Source organism: Camelus ferus, chromosome 2, assembly GCF_009834535.1.
Source record: "Camelus ferus isolate YT-003-E chromosome 2, BCGSAC_Cfer_1.0, whole genome shotgun sequence".
Classification (NCBI taxonomy): Eukaryota; Metazoa; Chordata; class Mammalia; order Artiodactyla; family Camelidae; genus Camelus; species Camelus ferus.
In genome coordinates, this window is record NC_045697.1 from 85,547,533 (window position 1) to 85,563,618 (window position 16,086).

Here is a 16,086-nt window from a genome sequence, read left to right on the forward strand (position 1 = left end):
TCCTCAACCTACTCCTGTGATGTGAATTTATATTTCACTTACACATTTTATAACAATTTATATGAAATTGATCAGTGCTATTGTAGAACTACTGTCAAAGTGGGTTATACTGTTGTATGCCAAGTTCTTTCCCTTGAGGTAGATAAAATCTTATCAAGGAGATGAGACTTATACATACAGCACAGTTACAGAATAATAAAGAGTAGTGCACAATAAAATGCTAAATTTATATGATTAAAGGCTTTTAGCCTTTTTAACACTTGTTGTAAATGCTGGATGTAACTGAGAGGAATGGGAGAAATCAGCATTTCTATATTTATTCAAGCTTCTAGTCTTCCCCCTTCCCCATTTCAAACCCTGTTGTCAGATTAGCCTATCATCAATCCCTTGTTCAGAATTCTTAATGGCTCTCCTTGTACAGAGTTGTGATTCTCACAGAAGAAGGACATACAGGCCTCTTATAATGGAAAGTTTTTCACAGACCAAGAACCCTGAGAGTATGTCTCCACATCCATGGGTTATGGGAACCCTAGTTTGAACAACACCGACTTAAGAAACTGAGGGTTATTATTTGTTTAAATGATCTTTCACTTGAAAGTTTTGTCTTTATGGACAGAGAAACGTTGGCTTATAGAATAAGTTCTCTGCTATCTAGTCTCTCACTCAGAATGTTTTATATTACACGTCAGATGCAGAAACCAAACGGAACTGCTCATTGGTCCCAACACAAGTCCTCAGGTTACCTACACAACATTTTCGTACACATTCTGACTTCAGCTTCTTTCTCTTTTTCCATCTTCCCCCGTATTTTCTTTTTGCCAGAATTAGGTCAAACAAATTTTCTTCATGCATCTCTTTATTCTCACAGGTAAGAATCTCACTGTCCTCTGATTTCTCAGAGCAATTTATCTGTGCCTTTTATAAAGCAAAACATTCAACATACATTATACTTAGGTCTGTGTGTGGCTTTTCACTTCTAAACTGCAAGCAGCTAGAGGAAAAGGACCGGACCTGATTCATCTTCTGCAAGCAGCTGGCACAATGTCTCACACAAAAAAAGGTGCCAAATAAGCAGTCAGAGAAATAACGGTGGGGGTCAATGAATACGCTGAAGCTTGAGAAAAGCCATAAAAGGAGGTTGATAGAATGTAGAAAATGACTGAAGAAGGGATTTTTTTTTGGTAAAAGATTTAGCAAATTTCTTACCCTGTACCTGAACTAAGGATTTAATAACTCAGGAGAGAAGATAAAACTACTCTTTACTAATGAAATAGAGTTGTTTCCTAAGAGAAAATGTGTGCTATTCAAGAGAAATTACCTTAAGATCCAAACTTGTCAAGGGAAATATATCAAATATTTAAAAAAAATCAAATAACTACCATAACCTACCACGATCCTTGCCCTTTGAATAGCAACAAAAGAAAATGTGTTCAAATAGTTCACACTGTTATCCACCATTTTTTCCTTATTTTTATGGTTGTATCCAGATAGGTTCTCATCTCCCTTGAATAGACTCATCACTTTTGTCTGAAAGAAGTGCTCTAACTCGAATATTAGTATTAGAGTCATACATCCTCTAAATGAAATGTCATCATTACCTTTCGGAATCTTCTACCTGATTGGTGAACATTACCATTTTCTCTTCATGTTTCTCGTTTTTATTTGAAAGTCGTCCACACGGAATCTAAAAGAAAAAAAATATAAAGGACATGAGGTTTGGCTGTATGTCAAGTGAAGATAACTATGTCAGTCACTGGAGGAGAAACCACTTGTTAAATGCATTTTTCCTCAAAGCCATGTTTCTCTCTCATGTCTTGTTTTCAACACTGCCAGGTATAAGAAGACAGACTGTGAACTTGCCTTCTGCTTAGTTTTAATCAGATGTAAAATACTGGGTGTAAACATAAGGACCCAGCCTCTCAGTTCAAGAAGAGTCTCATGACAGGGAGAAATTTTCCAGGAGCAAGTAAAGAAAGCTGGACATTCCAACGCACAAGTCATAAACTTCCATGTTGTCAGACTGACATGTTTGTGGTTTAATTAGCCACAGTCCAGAAACGAGTTTCCCAGGAGTGCCTAACGACCAGCGACACCAAGAGCTTTCTTCTCAGAACAACATTCACTCCAGCTTTTTTCTCCAGTAGAATTTAGTGATTGTTTCTGATTTTCAGGATAACAAGGGAACTGGTAATGTGATCATTAAAAGAGAAGGAGGAAATTTTTTAAAATGTGTGTAAGACACAGATTTTTTTTTCCATTTCCCACTCTTTTTCTATTAATATTAATTGCAATGTAAGCACCAAACTGTGGCTAAACATTACACAGACATCACAGTCCCTCCTGGGGATTATAGTAGATTCTTCAGATTGAAGCATTTGAAGACTTGTGTATGTTTTAAAAGCCAATTTCTGCAGGCACTTAACACATTTTAAATGCATCTGGAAACCACTAATTGCTGTGATCCCATTAGAAAAGTCAGGCAGTTCAGGTCTGTGGGAAACATGAACTCAGCTTGTCTGTGTTTTATGAGTTTCTATTTAATTGTAACAACAACCCCAAAAAAGTCTGTTTGTTAAAATGCTCCAAGAAGGATTTGTTTCAACTATTGGCAAGCTGTCTGTACAGTGTGGGAGGGTGGCTTTTTAATTTTGTTTTGTTTTCAGTTTGTGACAGCTGTTTAAAAGTCATTCATTGCCACCATGGTAGCCAGTTACTAGATGAAAGCAAATGCCTTTCAAGACTGCGGTAGGAATTAGACCACCAACTAGTACAGTTAACTTTTAACTATACAAAATCACAGGATTGCCCGATTTCTTCATGTGACACTCTGGAAATATTATACAGTTCTGCAAACGCATTGAAAGGCACGCAAGTGAGGTGCTACCTGACAAAGAGTGGCTTGCAATAAGTTCCCACACTGTAATTCCTGGAAGATGAGGTTTTTAAATTTTAATTAATAAAATAAAACTACAGGAAGGTTTAAAACATGTCTTTAATGGTTTCATTATTCCTAAAATAGTTTTTTAAAAAATGCTAGTTTCCCCGTGGAACTGAGATGACACACGGGGTCTTGGAATATCAGAAAAATCACAGAAATTGAAACTTTGGATAATATTCTGAGAATTATGACACCATCATTTTACAAGAGAGGAAACAGAAGCCCAAAGAGGGCAAGTGGTTTGGCTAATTAATGGCTGATCTAGCATTAGATATCAAGCCACTAGACTCCTAGTCTATGATTTTTTTATTGTTGTTTTATAACTAAACACTTTACAGATGAAATTTCAAGTCTGGAATAAGGTGAGATCTAATTTTAGTACTAGAATATTTAAAAAGTAATATATGAAATGTTTACATTATAGACAAAACCTCATAAAATAAATTTCTTAAGCCATGATGCTGTATTATTTGAACTCTGGTGGCAAATAACCCCCAAAACAGCATGTGGAGAGGGAAATGTCCAGACTTAAAATTTTATAGTTTAAAATTCACAGATAATATTTCCGAGGCACTAGAAAGAGATCAGATAGTTATTATCTCAAAGGTATAGTTTACCAAACTTGTATTTCCTTTCTGAAAAGCCTTTTCATTGGCTGGAATTTTAAACTTGCTATTCTTCTATCCAGGAAGACAAAATGTCAACTAGTGGTCATCAGAAAAGTCGACATCCCAGGAATAATTATAATTCCCAATACTTTATCCATTTTCACTGATAGGGATTTTTTCTAATGGAACAGAAACAAGTCAGAATCAGAAACAGACAACAACTAAAGGGCTTCTCTTTCACGTGGAAGCAAATAAAATCAAGCCAACCCTAGGGATACAGGGCCTTTCTCAATATCAGTGCCTCACTTTTTTTTTTTTTCAGTTGTGGAGAAAATGAACAATTTCAGAAGTCTCATAAGACTTAGCAAACATTTGTGTGCCTCTCTGAAGACAAGGAATTCTACTGAGATTCTCTTTCCTATAATTTTTCACCGAGCAAAAGCACAAAATCAGCCTGGAAGGGAGGGAATAGACTTCCTGAATTTTTATTGGCAGGTGTGGAGACATGAGAACAGGCAGGAGCCAGGCACCTGCTACAACAAATCAAGAGACTCCGTAGTCAGAACTCCCAATTCTAAGCAGCACACTGCAGTTTGATAGAGGTTCGTTTGTTTCTTATAAAATGTGTAATTCAAATATTTTTACCTTGCTAAACATTTAAAATATTTGAAACAGATCCAAGAATGGGGCAATCATGTCTGAGATAGAACATGGTGAACTTTCATTAAAGCAAATTGTTTCTGAATATCAAATAGTAGAAAGATAAAGAAAAGATTGGGTACCTGATCCCTCTTAACCTTTTGCTCATTCAAGGTGAGTTTCTCAGATAGTTCATCCTGAAGTACTTACGGTATAAACTAGTCAAGTTTTAAATGCTGCTTATGGTGTCTGCCTGGTATACTCCTATTTCTGTTAGCTTTTAGGTAGAAGTCAACAAATCTATTCTTTCTCTCATGTCTGGGACATTTGTCCTTCACCCTGCAGGGTCATCTGAAAAGCTATTATTTCTGCCAGATATGTTCACATATGTGGCCTATGAGACACAGAAACTTTGTACACTATCATCATTTATAATGTAATAGAGAAGAACAAATCTGGGTCCATATTAGATCTTATTAGGTCTGTTCTTTTAGCTCTAACCCTGTGCTCTGTTTCCTGTGCTTAGTCATGCTGCTTCCGCACCTTTTGTAAAAGAATGCTGCCTAGAGCCTGAAATATACAGGACAGCCCATTCTCAAGGCTCTGACCTTTAAGGATACAACACTCCTCCAGTCATATAAAGTGTTGCAGAACATAGAATAACATTTGTCTTGTTGGAGGTTTCCGGGAACATCATGACCTGACCTGCAGGGAAAGGTGCAAGATCAAAGGGTTTCAACACCAAGAAGTTTGCAACACATAACCACACCCTCTTCCCTTTTTAGTATAAAAGGAGCCTGAACTGTGACTTGGGGAAGATGGTTCTCCAGGACATTAGTCTGCCATCTTCACGATCTGCCAGCTTTGGAAATAAAATCATTATTCCTTACCCCAACACCTTGTCTCCCGATGTATTGGCCTGTTGTAAGGTGAGCAGAACGAGTTTGGACTCATAACAATAAGAGGTGTGACCATAATGTGACTGCTCTCTGCCAACAAAGCTACTATGAATTAAATACTGAGATCCTTCTTCTGAAATTACTTCCAGAATCTATGGCACCTTCTTTCAAAAATTTTTGGAAAAGGACTAAATTATCAGGTTAAAGTTTGGTAAATAAGGTAGAGAGAGAAAAGCTAAGTAATATCAGTGGTTTAAAGACATAGGGCGAAAAATAATAGAGCTTCCTTCTCTCATTCGTAAACTTTTAAAACAAAAGTTTTAAACAAACAAACAAGGAAACTTTTAAACAAAAGTCTTCGTATGTACAGAAGCAGAGTAGCGCAGTGATAAAGAGCAGGCTGGGAAGCAAGCCTGCCGGAGTACAGTCCTGACTCCTCTCGTGACTCTTCGACTGGGAGATGATAACCTTCCTGTGCCTCTGTTTCCTCTTCTGTAAGATGGGGATAGTAATAGTACCTGCCTCATTAGGGCTGTAATGAGGCTGAAATATGTTGATACATGTAAAATGTATACAGTAGTGCCTGGCATGTAGTTAGTAGTCTGTAATTGTTAATGAGTGTCATTGTGCTAGCGTCCAGGAGGGAGGAGGTAAATAATTGTGGTCCCTTCACCATTTTGACTCATAGTGGGGCAGCTCATGTTAGGAGAGCTCAGTGTGTGGTGTGTGGGGGTTGGTCTTGATAACTTTTAAGATTCCTTGTGACTCTAAAATTCTCTGATTCTAGGATTCCAAGTAAAGAATTTGGTGCTTGCTTTCAAAGAATTCATCATCTTTTTGAAAAAATAGGATGCTAAGCCTTAGCAGCCTAAGTCCAGGTGCTTCTTATTTTCATATCCCCAGGATCCCACATGGTGCATATCTCACAGTGAGGACCAAATATTTTAACAGAATTAAGAAGGCTACCTAACTGTATAAAATAAAAGATGTTAAAATGAAAAATAAATGATATTGACAATTAAGAGTTTGAGGATAATAGGACTTATAATGACCAATAGCAGTTGCTCAGACATTTTTAGTGGATTATTTACATCCTTTTATTTTTGTCTTTCATGTAAGTCCTTTTAAGAGAGCTTAAAATTTTACTTGAAGTTGTTTTATACTTTTGTTTTCCTGGAGGAAGACTAGTATAAACCACATATAATTTCTGGGAACCAAAAGATTTACAATTAAAGCCCACAGGAGTTAGAGTACCTAGCTGGCTGACAGCATCCTCTCAGCTAAAAGCAAACAAATTTCTTTGTTTCCATCACTGAGTAACTTCCTCCTTTTGCTATTCCCGTCAGTTCCTCCTCTTTTTAAGGAGTTTCTTACTTCTTAAGAAGCAGCTGTTGCTTTCTGTTTAACTTAACCAAAGGATGTCCTGGATTCTTGGACGGATTTCAGTACATCAGTGAAGATCATAAGCTGTTTGATTGTTTAAGCAGACGTTTACACAATCCACAGTTCCAAAATTACCCAACTTTAGAGGATAAACTGACTTTTGGAAGTAAACCAAGTTTTATGAGCTTTTTGCCATTTGTGCTGTCAGCTTTTAATACACTTGGGTTTCTGAAGTCAGGTTCAAGGGTGAGGGTGTGAGTATCACAAGTCTTAGTCAACTATGCAAAAATCAGTTTTACAGATCTTGAAAACAGCACATTAGAAATTGCCAAAGAATTCTTCTACTGTTGTATAAGTTTGTTATGCTGATCAAGTCTATGCTACAGCACTGGAATGTATCAAAATAAATGTGCAATCAAAGGCATGAGAGCTTTACTTAAAAGAGAAATAACCTGAGGCCGATGAGTGATTTTTATCTATGTAAAATGCTCTGCCCTCTAAGGCATACAATTCAGAACACATAATACTTACCCAGAAAATCTGTTTCATTCCAGAGTGCACCTTTATTAAATTCAACATCAAACATTAACCAGGTTCAGTACATGTAGAATGAAATGCCCTAGGTAAGTACTAACCCATTGTGAAAATTATTATCCTTTTATCTATATATGATAAATAATAAAGATGTCACAATATGCTGAAAAATTTACATACCTATGCACTGATACTTACATATATGAAAGTATTTATATTGATTTTTTAAGAAGTGATATATTGGTGTCTAATACATAAATACTTTCTTATTGATCACATGAGAACTACAATGAGTCAGTTGATTACAAAATTAGTTAAAACTGGGACTCATGAAGAATAATTCATTAATTCCATATTAATTTATTGTAACTGAAAACACACAAGTGCTCATCAGTTGCTATGCCCTTTTTTCGCAGCAGAGACCTACTGATGGCATTCCCTACAGACTTGGTGACCCACAACAGATCTCCCGTGAATTTTAGTTCTAGTTTCTTTACAAGGGAATTAGAATTGTGAGACATTTACAAAGCTATCTGGAAACAGAATATTTTGAGATCTTTATATTTGTCCAGTCTTTTAAATTTGCCTCACCCACTTCCAATTTGAATGTGGTAACTCACCTTTGTGGGATATTTCCCAGGTACTCAAATTGGCTTGCATAGAACAATTTTTTCATCTGTTTTTGGACTCAAGTATCAAAAGCTTATACAAATTTTATTTAAATTATGTAATTGCAAAAAAAAAAAAAAAGGTCACATGTAGCCTGGTCACAAAGACTGACTTTTGGTTAAAGTACTGCTCGACTTTTGGAGGCAGAAATAAGTGAATGTTCTTAGCTGCGAGCATTCAGCGTGCCTTGAGTGCCAGTCTATGTACAGAGAGAATGAACACCATGGTTAATCCATGCTGAGCTGGTTAAGTGGAGGTTGGAAAAAAGAGCTGTGGTTTCAGTCAGAAGTGGGAAAAAGCCTGCGGGGTCAGGAAGCTAAGATAAATTGGTGACTTTAGGTGGTGGTAGGGCCTGTGCATAACAAGGAAATGATCTCCTGCCTGAAGGCTTTAAAATTCAATTAAAAAAAAAAAGTAAAATGAACAAACAAAAGACAATGCTCTTAAAAATGTAATTCTATTGACTTTCAGGAACCATCAAGTCTATTTTTCACAGCCTTTTGTAACTTCCAAAGTATGAGTTTATTTGTTGCCAATATGTAAATAATATTCCATTAATTTTGAGATCCTTGCAATTATTAGCAAGAAAGAAATATTTTATAAAGCACTAGATTAGAAACCAGAAGTTTTATTTTATTTATTTATTTTTTTTACTTTTTTTTTTCTGATCCCAATTCCTAAATGAACTAGATGTAAAATTTTAAGCATTTTAATGATTTTCTCCAGGTTTTAGCCCTCTTCTGCAGAATCAAGGCCTGACCAGATTGTCTCTAATGTCCTTTGAATTCTAAAATTCCATGGTGATCACTGCCACATATTTACTGTCAGCATTAGGGACGATGACCAGGATCGCTAACCCTTATGATGGGCAGGAGTCATGGACGCTATTGTCCTCCGTGTTTGATTCTCCTCAAACTATAATTAGGCAACTTGTACAAAATTCAAGAATGAATTGGGGAGCTAACGGGCCAAACAAACTTTTCTTTATGCTTAATGTTGTATTACATTGGCTAGTAAGAAATAACTTCAAGTATTTTATAGGTTTTTTTCCAATGCTGGCAAACCACGGACAATACTTTGCCTTTCAACCTGGACAACTAGAGTGGCATCCTGGCTGGTCTGCCTCCTCCCACTGTTGGCTCCCTTCAAGTTGCTCTCCACATTGTAGACGTAGTGTTCCTTTCACAAGACATATTTGACTTTGCCACCCCCACGATATAAACACCTTCATGGTTTTACATTATAGGGCTCAAAGTCCTTATCACAGCTAAAGTGCTCTGCATGCCTCAAATCAGTCATTATTGGATATAGGAAGTGATGGTTCTTTGTCGTGTGACAAGTCTTCCAATATTGCAAGATGCTTAACATCACCAGATCCCAATAACCAAAAATGCTCCCCACCCTCAATGACCCAGAAGCAACTTCCAGCCTCTTTTCTTTTTGTTTTGCCTTTTTTGGGGGGAGGGGTGAAGTAATTAGGTTTTTTTATTTTTAGAAGAGGTACTGGGGATTGAACTCAGGACCTCATGCATGCTAAGCTTGAGCTCTATCACTGAACTCTACCCTCTCTCTAGCCTCTTTTCTTACCACCCATCAGTCTTTTTGTAAGTTCCTTGAAAGTGCCATGCCCCTTTCCATTATAATCTTTGAAGCTGTTTTTCCTCCTCCTTAGATTGTTCTTTCCCTCAGTTAATCTTCCCTGACTTATGTTGTACAAATTCCTTTAACATACACTCTTGCAACTGCATGCACCTCCCCTTTGTAGCATTTATCATAATTGTACCTTCGCTGTTTGGGTGTGTGAGTGAGTACTTGCTGAAGGTCATTTTTCAAGACTAGACTGTAACTTCTGTGATTTTTCCATCTGTTTTGCTCACAGCTAAATTCCAGTACCTGGTTCAGTGTCTGTAATAGGTTTAATGTGCCACAGATATTGAATGAATGAATTGAAGGATATTAATTATGCCAGTACACGGAACTGTAACATTTTAATACAAAATCATGAATATGGTTTCCTAATAATACTTTAGTTTAGCCCAAATCACTCTTTAAACCAGTTTGTATGTTCAAGAAGTTTTATTCCCAGAGCTTCCTATCAAAGTCATTGATCTTCAAAAAGCTAAAAAAAAGAAAAAAAGAAAAAAGAAAATGGAATTCACTTAGCCTAGAAACTGGGACTATAAAGTATATCAGGTGATTATATAAAAAAAGAAAAAACCTAAATTGATAAGCACACAGCTAAGATTCCATTAAAATATTTCAGATAATTTCTATGCTAAATTAGGCAAATGATCAAGATTTTTTAAAACTATGATAATGCCATTTGGGGGGGAAAAAAAGCATGTGTTTTAGGTTTTCATTCATTTATTTTCTCTAGTAAATAAGATTCCTGTATCTAAATTGGTACTTAAGGCTCTTTGATTGCAGTTGTGGAAGAAATTGGAAGAGAGGAAAATTACACATCACTCTCGTTTACAGTAATGGCTTGCGGGAAATTGAGAATAAGAAAGAGATTTTTGGCTACACATTGTTTGGCTAAACCAAAAGGAAGAAATACCTAAAAGAAGACTAAAAGAAGAGCTTTTTTTTTTTTTCCATTTCATATTTCTGAGAAAGGTGCCAAATCAGGGGACTTTTATCATCTATTTCCTTCTGAGAAGCCTTTTCGTTTTATAGCAATAAAGTAAAATTCTTTGCCACCACAGATTCTCTATTGCTCAATCACTTCAGGGCACCTGCACTATTACCATATGAAAAACTAACGTTTGGGTACTGAAATTGGAAAAGTTCCTGAATTAGGACTCAAGAGGCCATGATTCCGTCCCCAGGGCTGTCACTAAACTGCCTGTCCTTGGGTAAATTGTTTATCACCATCTCTCAGATTTGAAGTGATTGGAATTATAATGTCTAAGAGCCTTTCCAACACTTAAGTGCTGTCAACTTGGTCATCCTAGAATTATACATATTGCAGTATCACTTGTGACGCATGTGTATTAGAGGCTTACTGAAATATGAGCAATGGTCAGTTCTTACCCTGTAGAGAGGGTCTTGTTGTCTGTAGAATGGTCCTTCATTCTGCAGCAAGACAAGCAAGTGCTTACTCTGGGTCTTTATCCAGCTCTATCTGAGGAATTATTCTCGCACTGTGGACTTCTATTGAAGAACTTCAGTGAGGTCCCCAAATTATAAATTCACCTTTCTTAACATGTATATTAGAAAGATGATTGGATTAAGACTCAAAAGATGTAAATCCCAATCTTTCTTATACTCAACAACTCTTATACTCTTATACACAACAAGCTTTGTGACTTTTGGCAAATTATTTAAACTCTTTGAGCCCAAACATACTCATCTATGAAGTAAAAATAATACTTCCTATCTTCAAAGGGAAGAACATAAAGATTAAACAAGAGATTGCATTTGAAAGCACTTCCAATTCACCTCCATTACAAGATTTGCCTCCTTGTCTTGGTGAATAATAAGCTTTAAATAAATATTGTAGAATTTAAATACTGTTCAACATTTAAAACTCAATGGAAAGCCTGTAGAGAAAGTGATTTTATTATGGGAGATAAATATTTTATGTATGCTATTATTTATGAATGTTGATTATTTTGTTGATAATCATGAAAATGGGAGATTAAGGATGTGTTGTTTGTTTTGTGGGACTTGCTTCAAGTGAGTATATTCTGATCTGCACCAAATTTTTAGCAATAGAAACCATTTCAGAGATAATGTCATTATTATTATTATTATTATTAAAATCAAGCAGTTGTAATAAATCTAAATATCCATGACTACATAGAAATTGCCTTGGAATTTTAACATCCAGGTGATTATCACTAGATTAACAAACAGAGAGAGAGAGAGAAAGAGAGTGAGAGAGAGTGCTACTATCTTAATATGACTCAAATGAAAATAAATGAAAGGCTGTTTAATATAATAAAAATGAATGCTCACTGAGCTCATTCCTGAGATTTTAATAAATGCCTTCTGCTGGTAATGAAAAGTTGAGATGAGACTTGACCTCTGTGATTTCAGATACAGAATCCATCCTTTGGTTTTTACATGTGAAATTCAAGACTCTTTCAGACTAATTCTGTAGTTTCTGCCTTAGTCTTATCTAAATGTTAATGTTTATTTTTTGATATTTTTTCTTGTTTTTAAATGAGCCACAGAACAATTTCTAATTAGAAATTCATCTTATTTTTTGATACATAGTTGGGTAAGGTTAAATTTGTCTACAAGAAACACTTTAAAGTTGAGTATCTTCCTACTCACTTTTTTCAATCATAAATCGAGCCTGATCAGTTTGATCCTGTTCCAATATGTTTCGTTCCTCTCTACAAAAAGAATTCAAATGGGAAGCACATTTTCCTGTTGTTCAGGCTGAACAATTTTTTGCTTATTTTAATATCTACAGTTGTTTTGCCTTCTGTAGTTTAAAAAATGTAAGCCATGTTCCCAGGAGATTTTTGAACAGCTTCTCCTAGTAGAGGGTTTATGAAAAATGATAATATATTCTTTAAAATTGAAGGGAAAAAATGAATATGGCAACCTACTGAAGAACGTACTGATAGATCTTGTAAGCATGCAATTTGTTTTAGAGTCCTCTGGATGTAGCTTATTCTATTTACCAATATTTATTCACATCAAAAGGAAATACTCCACCATCTTTGTCATTTAAGATGTAATTTAAAACTGTGAAAGGGGTAATTTACCTTTAAATGTATTTTATGAATTATACCACTTAATATATTTCTTCTTGCAGAAGTTACAGTTGTCAGATTGGCAAAAGCATGGAATAATTAACTCTGGTTACTTACCACAATAATCTGTTAACTGTGTACTAACCGCCCCACTGTGACTCTTTCTCTGTCATCCAAGGCTTTTTACTTTCTTAGATCAATCCAGGGATCCGCTTGCTGGGACTGTGCTTTGCAGCTACCAGAGTAATTTTCACTCATATGTTGTTTCTATTTTAGAAACCCTGGGGATATTTATTCTTGGCAGTGTTTTCAAATAAAATAATTTTTTACTCATGCCCTGTGCAATTTCAGTAGAAAGACATATACATTTTTTATGCCCTCCTCTTTCTTAAAGATTTGAGGACATACGTGTGTAAAATATGCTTCTTTTATTTTAAGTCCTTCTTCCTTTATGAAAACAATATTTGAAAGATCTAAACTGTCACAACTCCAAACAGATGGAGTAACACCTGGGACCAGCAGGTTTTCCTCTGAGAGTCCTTCATTATCTCATCTTCATGAGGAAGCAAAGTTTAGAAATTGATAGCTAAAGTGCTTAAAATTAAAACATTAAAGAGCAATTTTTAAAAGTTAACAGTCAAAATGAGGCCTTAAGGTTTGTCCTCGGCAGGAAGTATTCAGTTGACAAAGAACTTAGTAAGCACCTTTATTCCCTCCACCAGTGGAAGAAGACAGTCAAGGAGTCAGGGACCTTGACTGATCAGGCGTATCGGACGGTTCCCTGTCTCTTCTGTTGTTCCACAAGTCCCTTTGACAGCTGTGTTTCTGATTCCTTTAACAGGAGGAATTGAGTATACTAAGTTTCCCATGTTTAAAAATCATTATTTCTTCCTCTTTCATTTGTGTCTCATTTATCTCATTAAAATTGGGAAATTGTATAGTGGCTGCAAATTTCAATGGAAAAATTGTACTGGAAGCCAGTGATGTACTTATTAAAATGCATGCTTAGTAGAGAGAGAGAGAAGCTAGCTGAGAGTGAGTCAGAGAGAGGGAGAGAGAGAGAGACAGAAAGACAGGAAAGGACAGAGACAGTGAAAAAGAAAAGGAGGAAATAAGAGGACTTGTTTCTCTTTAATTTCTGGACTTTAAAAATCTATTACAATTCTGATTTTTAAAAAAATAGCCTCAAAAATTCGAGGAGAGCATTTCTGAAAATACTGTGTTAACACTGACCCATTCTAGAGATCCTTGCTTGTCACCCATAATGTTAAGACCCTATGTGAACCTTATGCTGTGGGGGCAGGTCTGTGGATGCTTTGCCATTTCAAAAGGGCTATTGGATTTTCTGCAACAGGGCACTGCCTGAGATTCCTAAGAAAAATGGAGCTGCTTAGTATTTTACAGCAGGAAATTTTGTGGCTATGCCAGAAACTTAATGTTGTTAGGTTAATGAAAAAGCATCACACTGCTCATAATCATCTGGTCGAGATTTGTCCACTGCTGGCTTTTAAAATGAACCTACCTTGCATGTCAACCTGATTGCTTACACTTAAATTATACCTAGGGAAGTTTATTTTCCAATCTGCTTTGGAAAATTCAACTATTTAAATAAATCAATCCAGTGACTTTATATTTAGAAATACATTCTTTTAGAACTTTGCATACGTCCCATCAACATGACTCTAGAATACCATGAAGAATACGATGAAGGCTGTCCAAGACAGTGGCGCACACTACCTGGATCCTTGCCCTGATCATTGCTTAAATAAGGCAGTGAAGCGTTGACCATAGCCTAAGAGGACAAGCGTAGTAAAATTACTCATATGACGACTGAAATTTAGTTATTATTTACAGGCTTGTTAGAAATAGCCAAGTAAATAGGACAACATCAAACAGTTAAACGTGTCATTTCAAAAGCTCACTTTACCTGACATGGACAAAAGGGCTAACTGTTAAAAAAAAATAAAAATAAAAATTTTAAAGGAGAGCATCACACATTATTACACTTCATAAGTTCTCTCTCATTTCCCACACGGAATGCATGAAGCCAGAAATTAAATGCTTTTGTCACCAAACTCAAAAATCAATCACACGTGCCATTTTAATACGAGAACGTTTAGGCATTTGAAAAAGAAGTTAAGTTCGCGCAAGCTCTGGTAAGTAAGCGAAATGAAAGTAAAGGCACAAAGCCCACGTTACTCACCATGTTCTATACTGAAAGCTCCTCTCCGCTCTAGGTGAGCGTACTACAAGGGCAGATGTGGAGGGTTTGTCTTTATGACAACCTTTGAATCAAACAGTAACTAAGTGGTTTAAGTAGAAACATATATTTTGAAAGGTTAATCCACCCATACACAGGGAAACCCCTTTTTTAAGAAAGTCACTCTGCTGCCAAGAGGCTATTAATATTCACCTCTCGGATACAAGTACAACCTACAGATAAAAGATGTGAAAATACCACAGAGGATTCCCTCTTAGTCGCTATGTTGTAATGGAAACACAAGAAAACAACATACCTCTTCAGGCGCTTGGGGGTACTACAGGAAATCCACCTGCCCACTTCATGGAAAAGTTATATCAGCTTAATAGGGCCACAACACATAAACACAAATGTAGAATTTGTATAATTTACTGTAAGGACCACATAGGTCACACACTCATTTCTAGGAATGTTCCTCTGTTTCATCTTCCTATTTCTTTCCCTGAGAGAGCTAGCACCCAGGTTAACATTTAAACACTCATTCTTTAAAGTAATTTAGAAATAAGCCCACTCCCTTCAGATAAAAAAAAAAAAAAAGAGTTGATGAGTGTTTTCTTAGAGAGGAAATTGTATTTATGGTCTCTATATTCCTTTACTGGCATTAGAGGATAGAAATAATATATGTTTTCTCACCAAACTATAATTATTAGCAGTGGGAAAACTCTCCAAAGGGAAAAACAAAATTTGTGCCAATTCAGAAATGAAATCATTGTGGATGAGATACCAGGTAGCAATCATTAGTGCTTATATACACCACTGATTGTATTGAAGTGGTCACTTTCTCGTACACATAGTGAAATTAGGTAAACTGCCAATAGCATGCTGGCAATATGCTGGAGAAGACAGATCGTACCAGAGTCTGACTGTTTGGTACACTTCAGCTGTCACCACAGCAGTCACTGCGCTTCAGAAAAGTAGGCTGATACCATCAAAAGGTCCCACTTCTACAATTCCACTTCCCCAGATACACTTTGGAAAGTCAGCAAATCCCAAAGAGAACTTCAACATTATCTTTTTCATGACAAAAATGTTATAAACCTCAATCCTGAATGGTAAAGTCATGAGTGTTATTTTTGTGTGTGTGTGCTTTTTCTCTGTATTTTCAAAATTTTTCCAGAAAAAAAAGTCTATAATGCCATATAGCTTGCACATACCATTAACTTAAAAAAAATCTAAAAAGAAACTAGGGAGGAAACAATGTCCTTAATCTGAGTTATTAAAGTAAACATATTTGATATGAAAATACCAATATTGTCATTTCAAGATCTCCTGGAGTATTTTGAGCATGTCTTTTAAAAGGTCTTTTGAATGAACACAAAATGACATTTACCCTGTTAGTTTCTTTCCATGTGAGAAAAATAATTACCTAATGTTTCACAGGAATATGCCATTTTAGTGTAATACCAAAAGAGCAAGGAGACATTTATCAGCCAACAGCAATAAGGTG

The 16,086-nt window shown here is 36.0% G+C and overlaps 1 protein-coding gene across 1 annotated transcript in view; it reads right to left on the minus strand.

The window, feature by feature from the left end:
* The window catches only part of LOC102523331 (pyroglutamylated RF-amide peptide receptor), a 213,099-nt gene that overhangs the window by 80,459 nt on the left and 116,554 nt on the right, over positions 1-16,086 (minus strand). Inside the window, exon 4 of the mRNA XM_032462687.1 lies at positions 1,599-1,684. Coding sequence (XP_032318578.1) covers positions 1,599-1,684 — 86 coding nt within the window. The remainder of the gene's footprint in view (positions 1-1,598; positions 1,685-16,086) is intronic.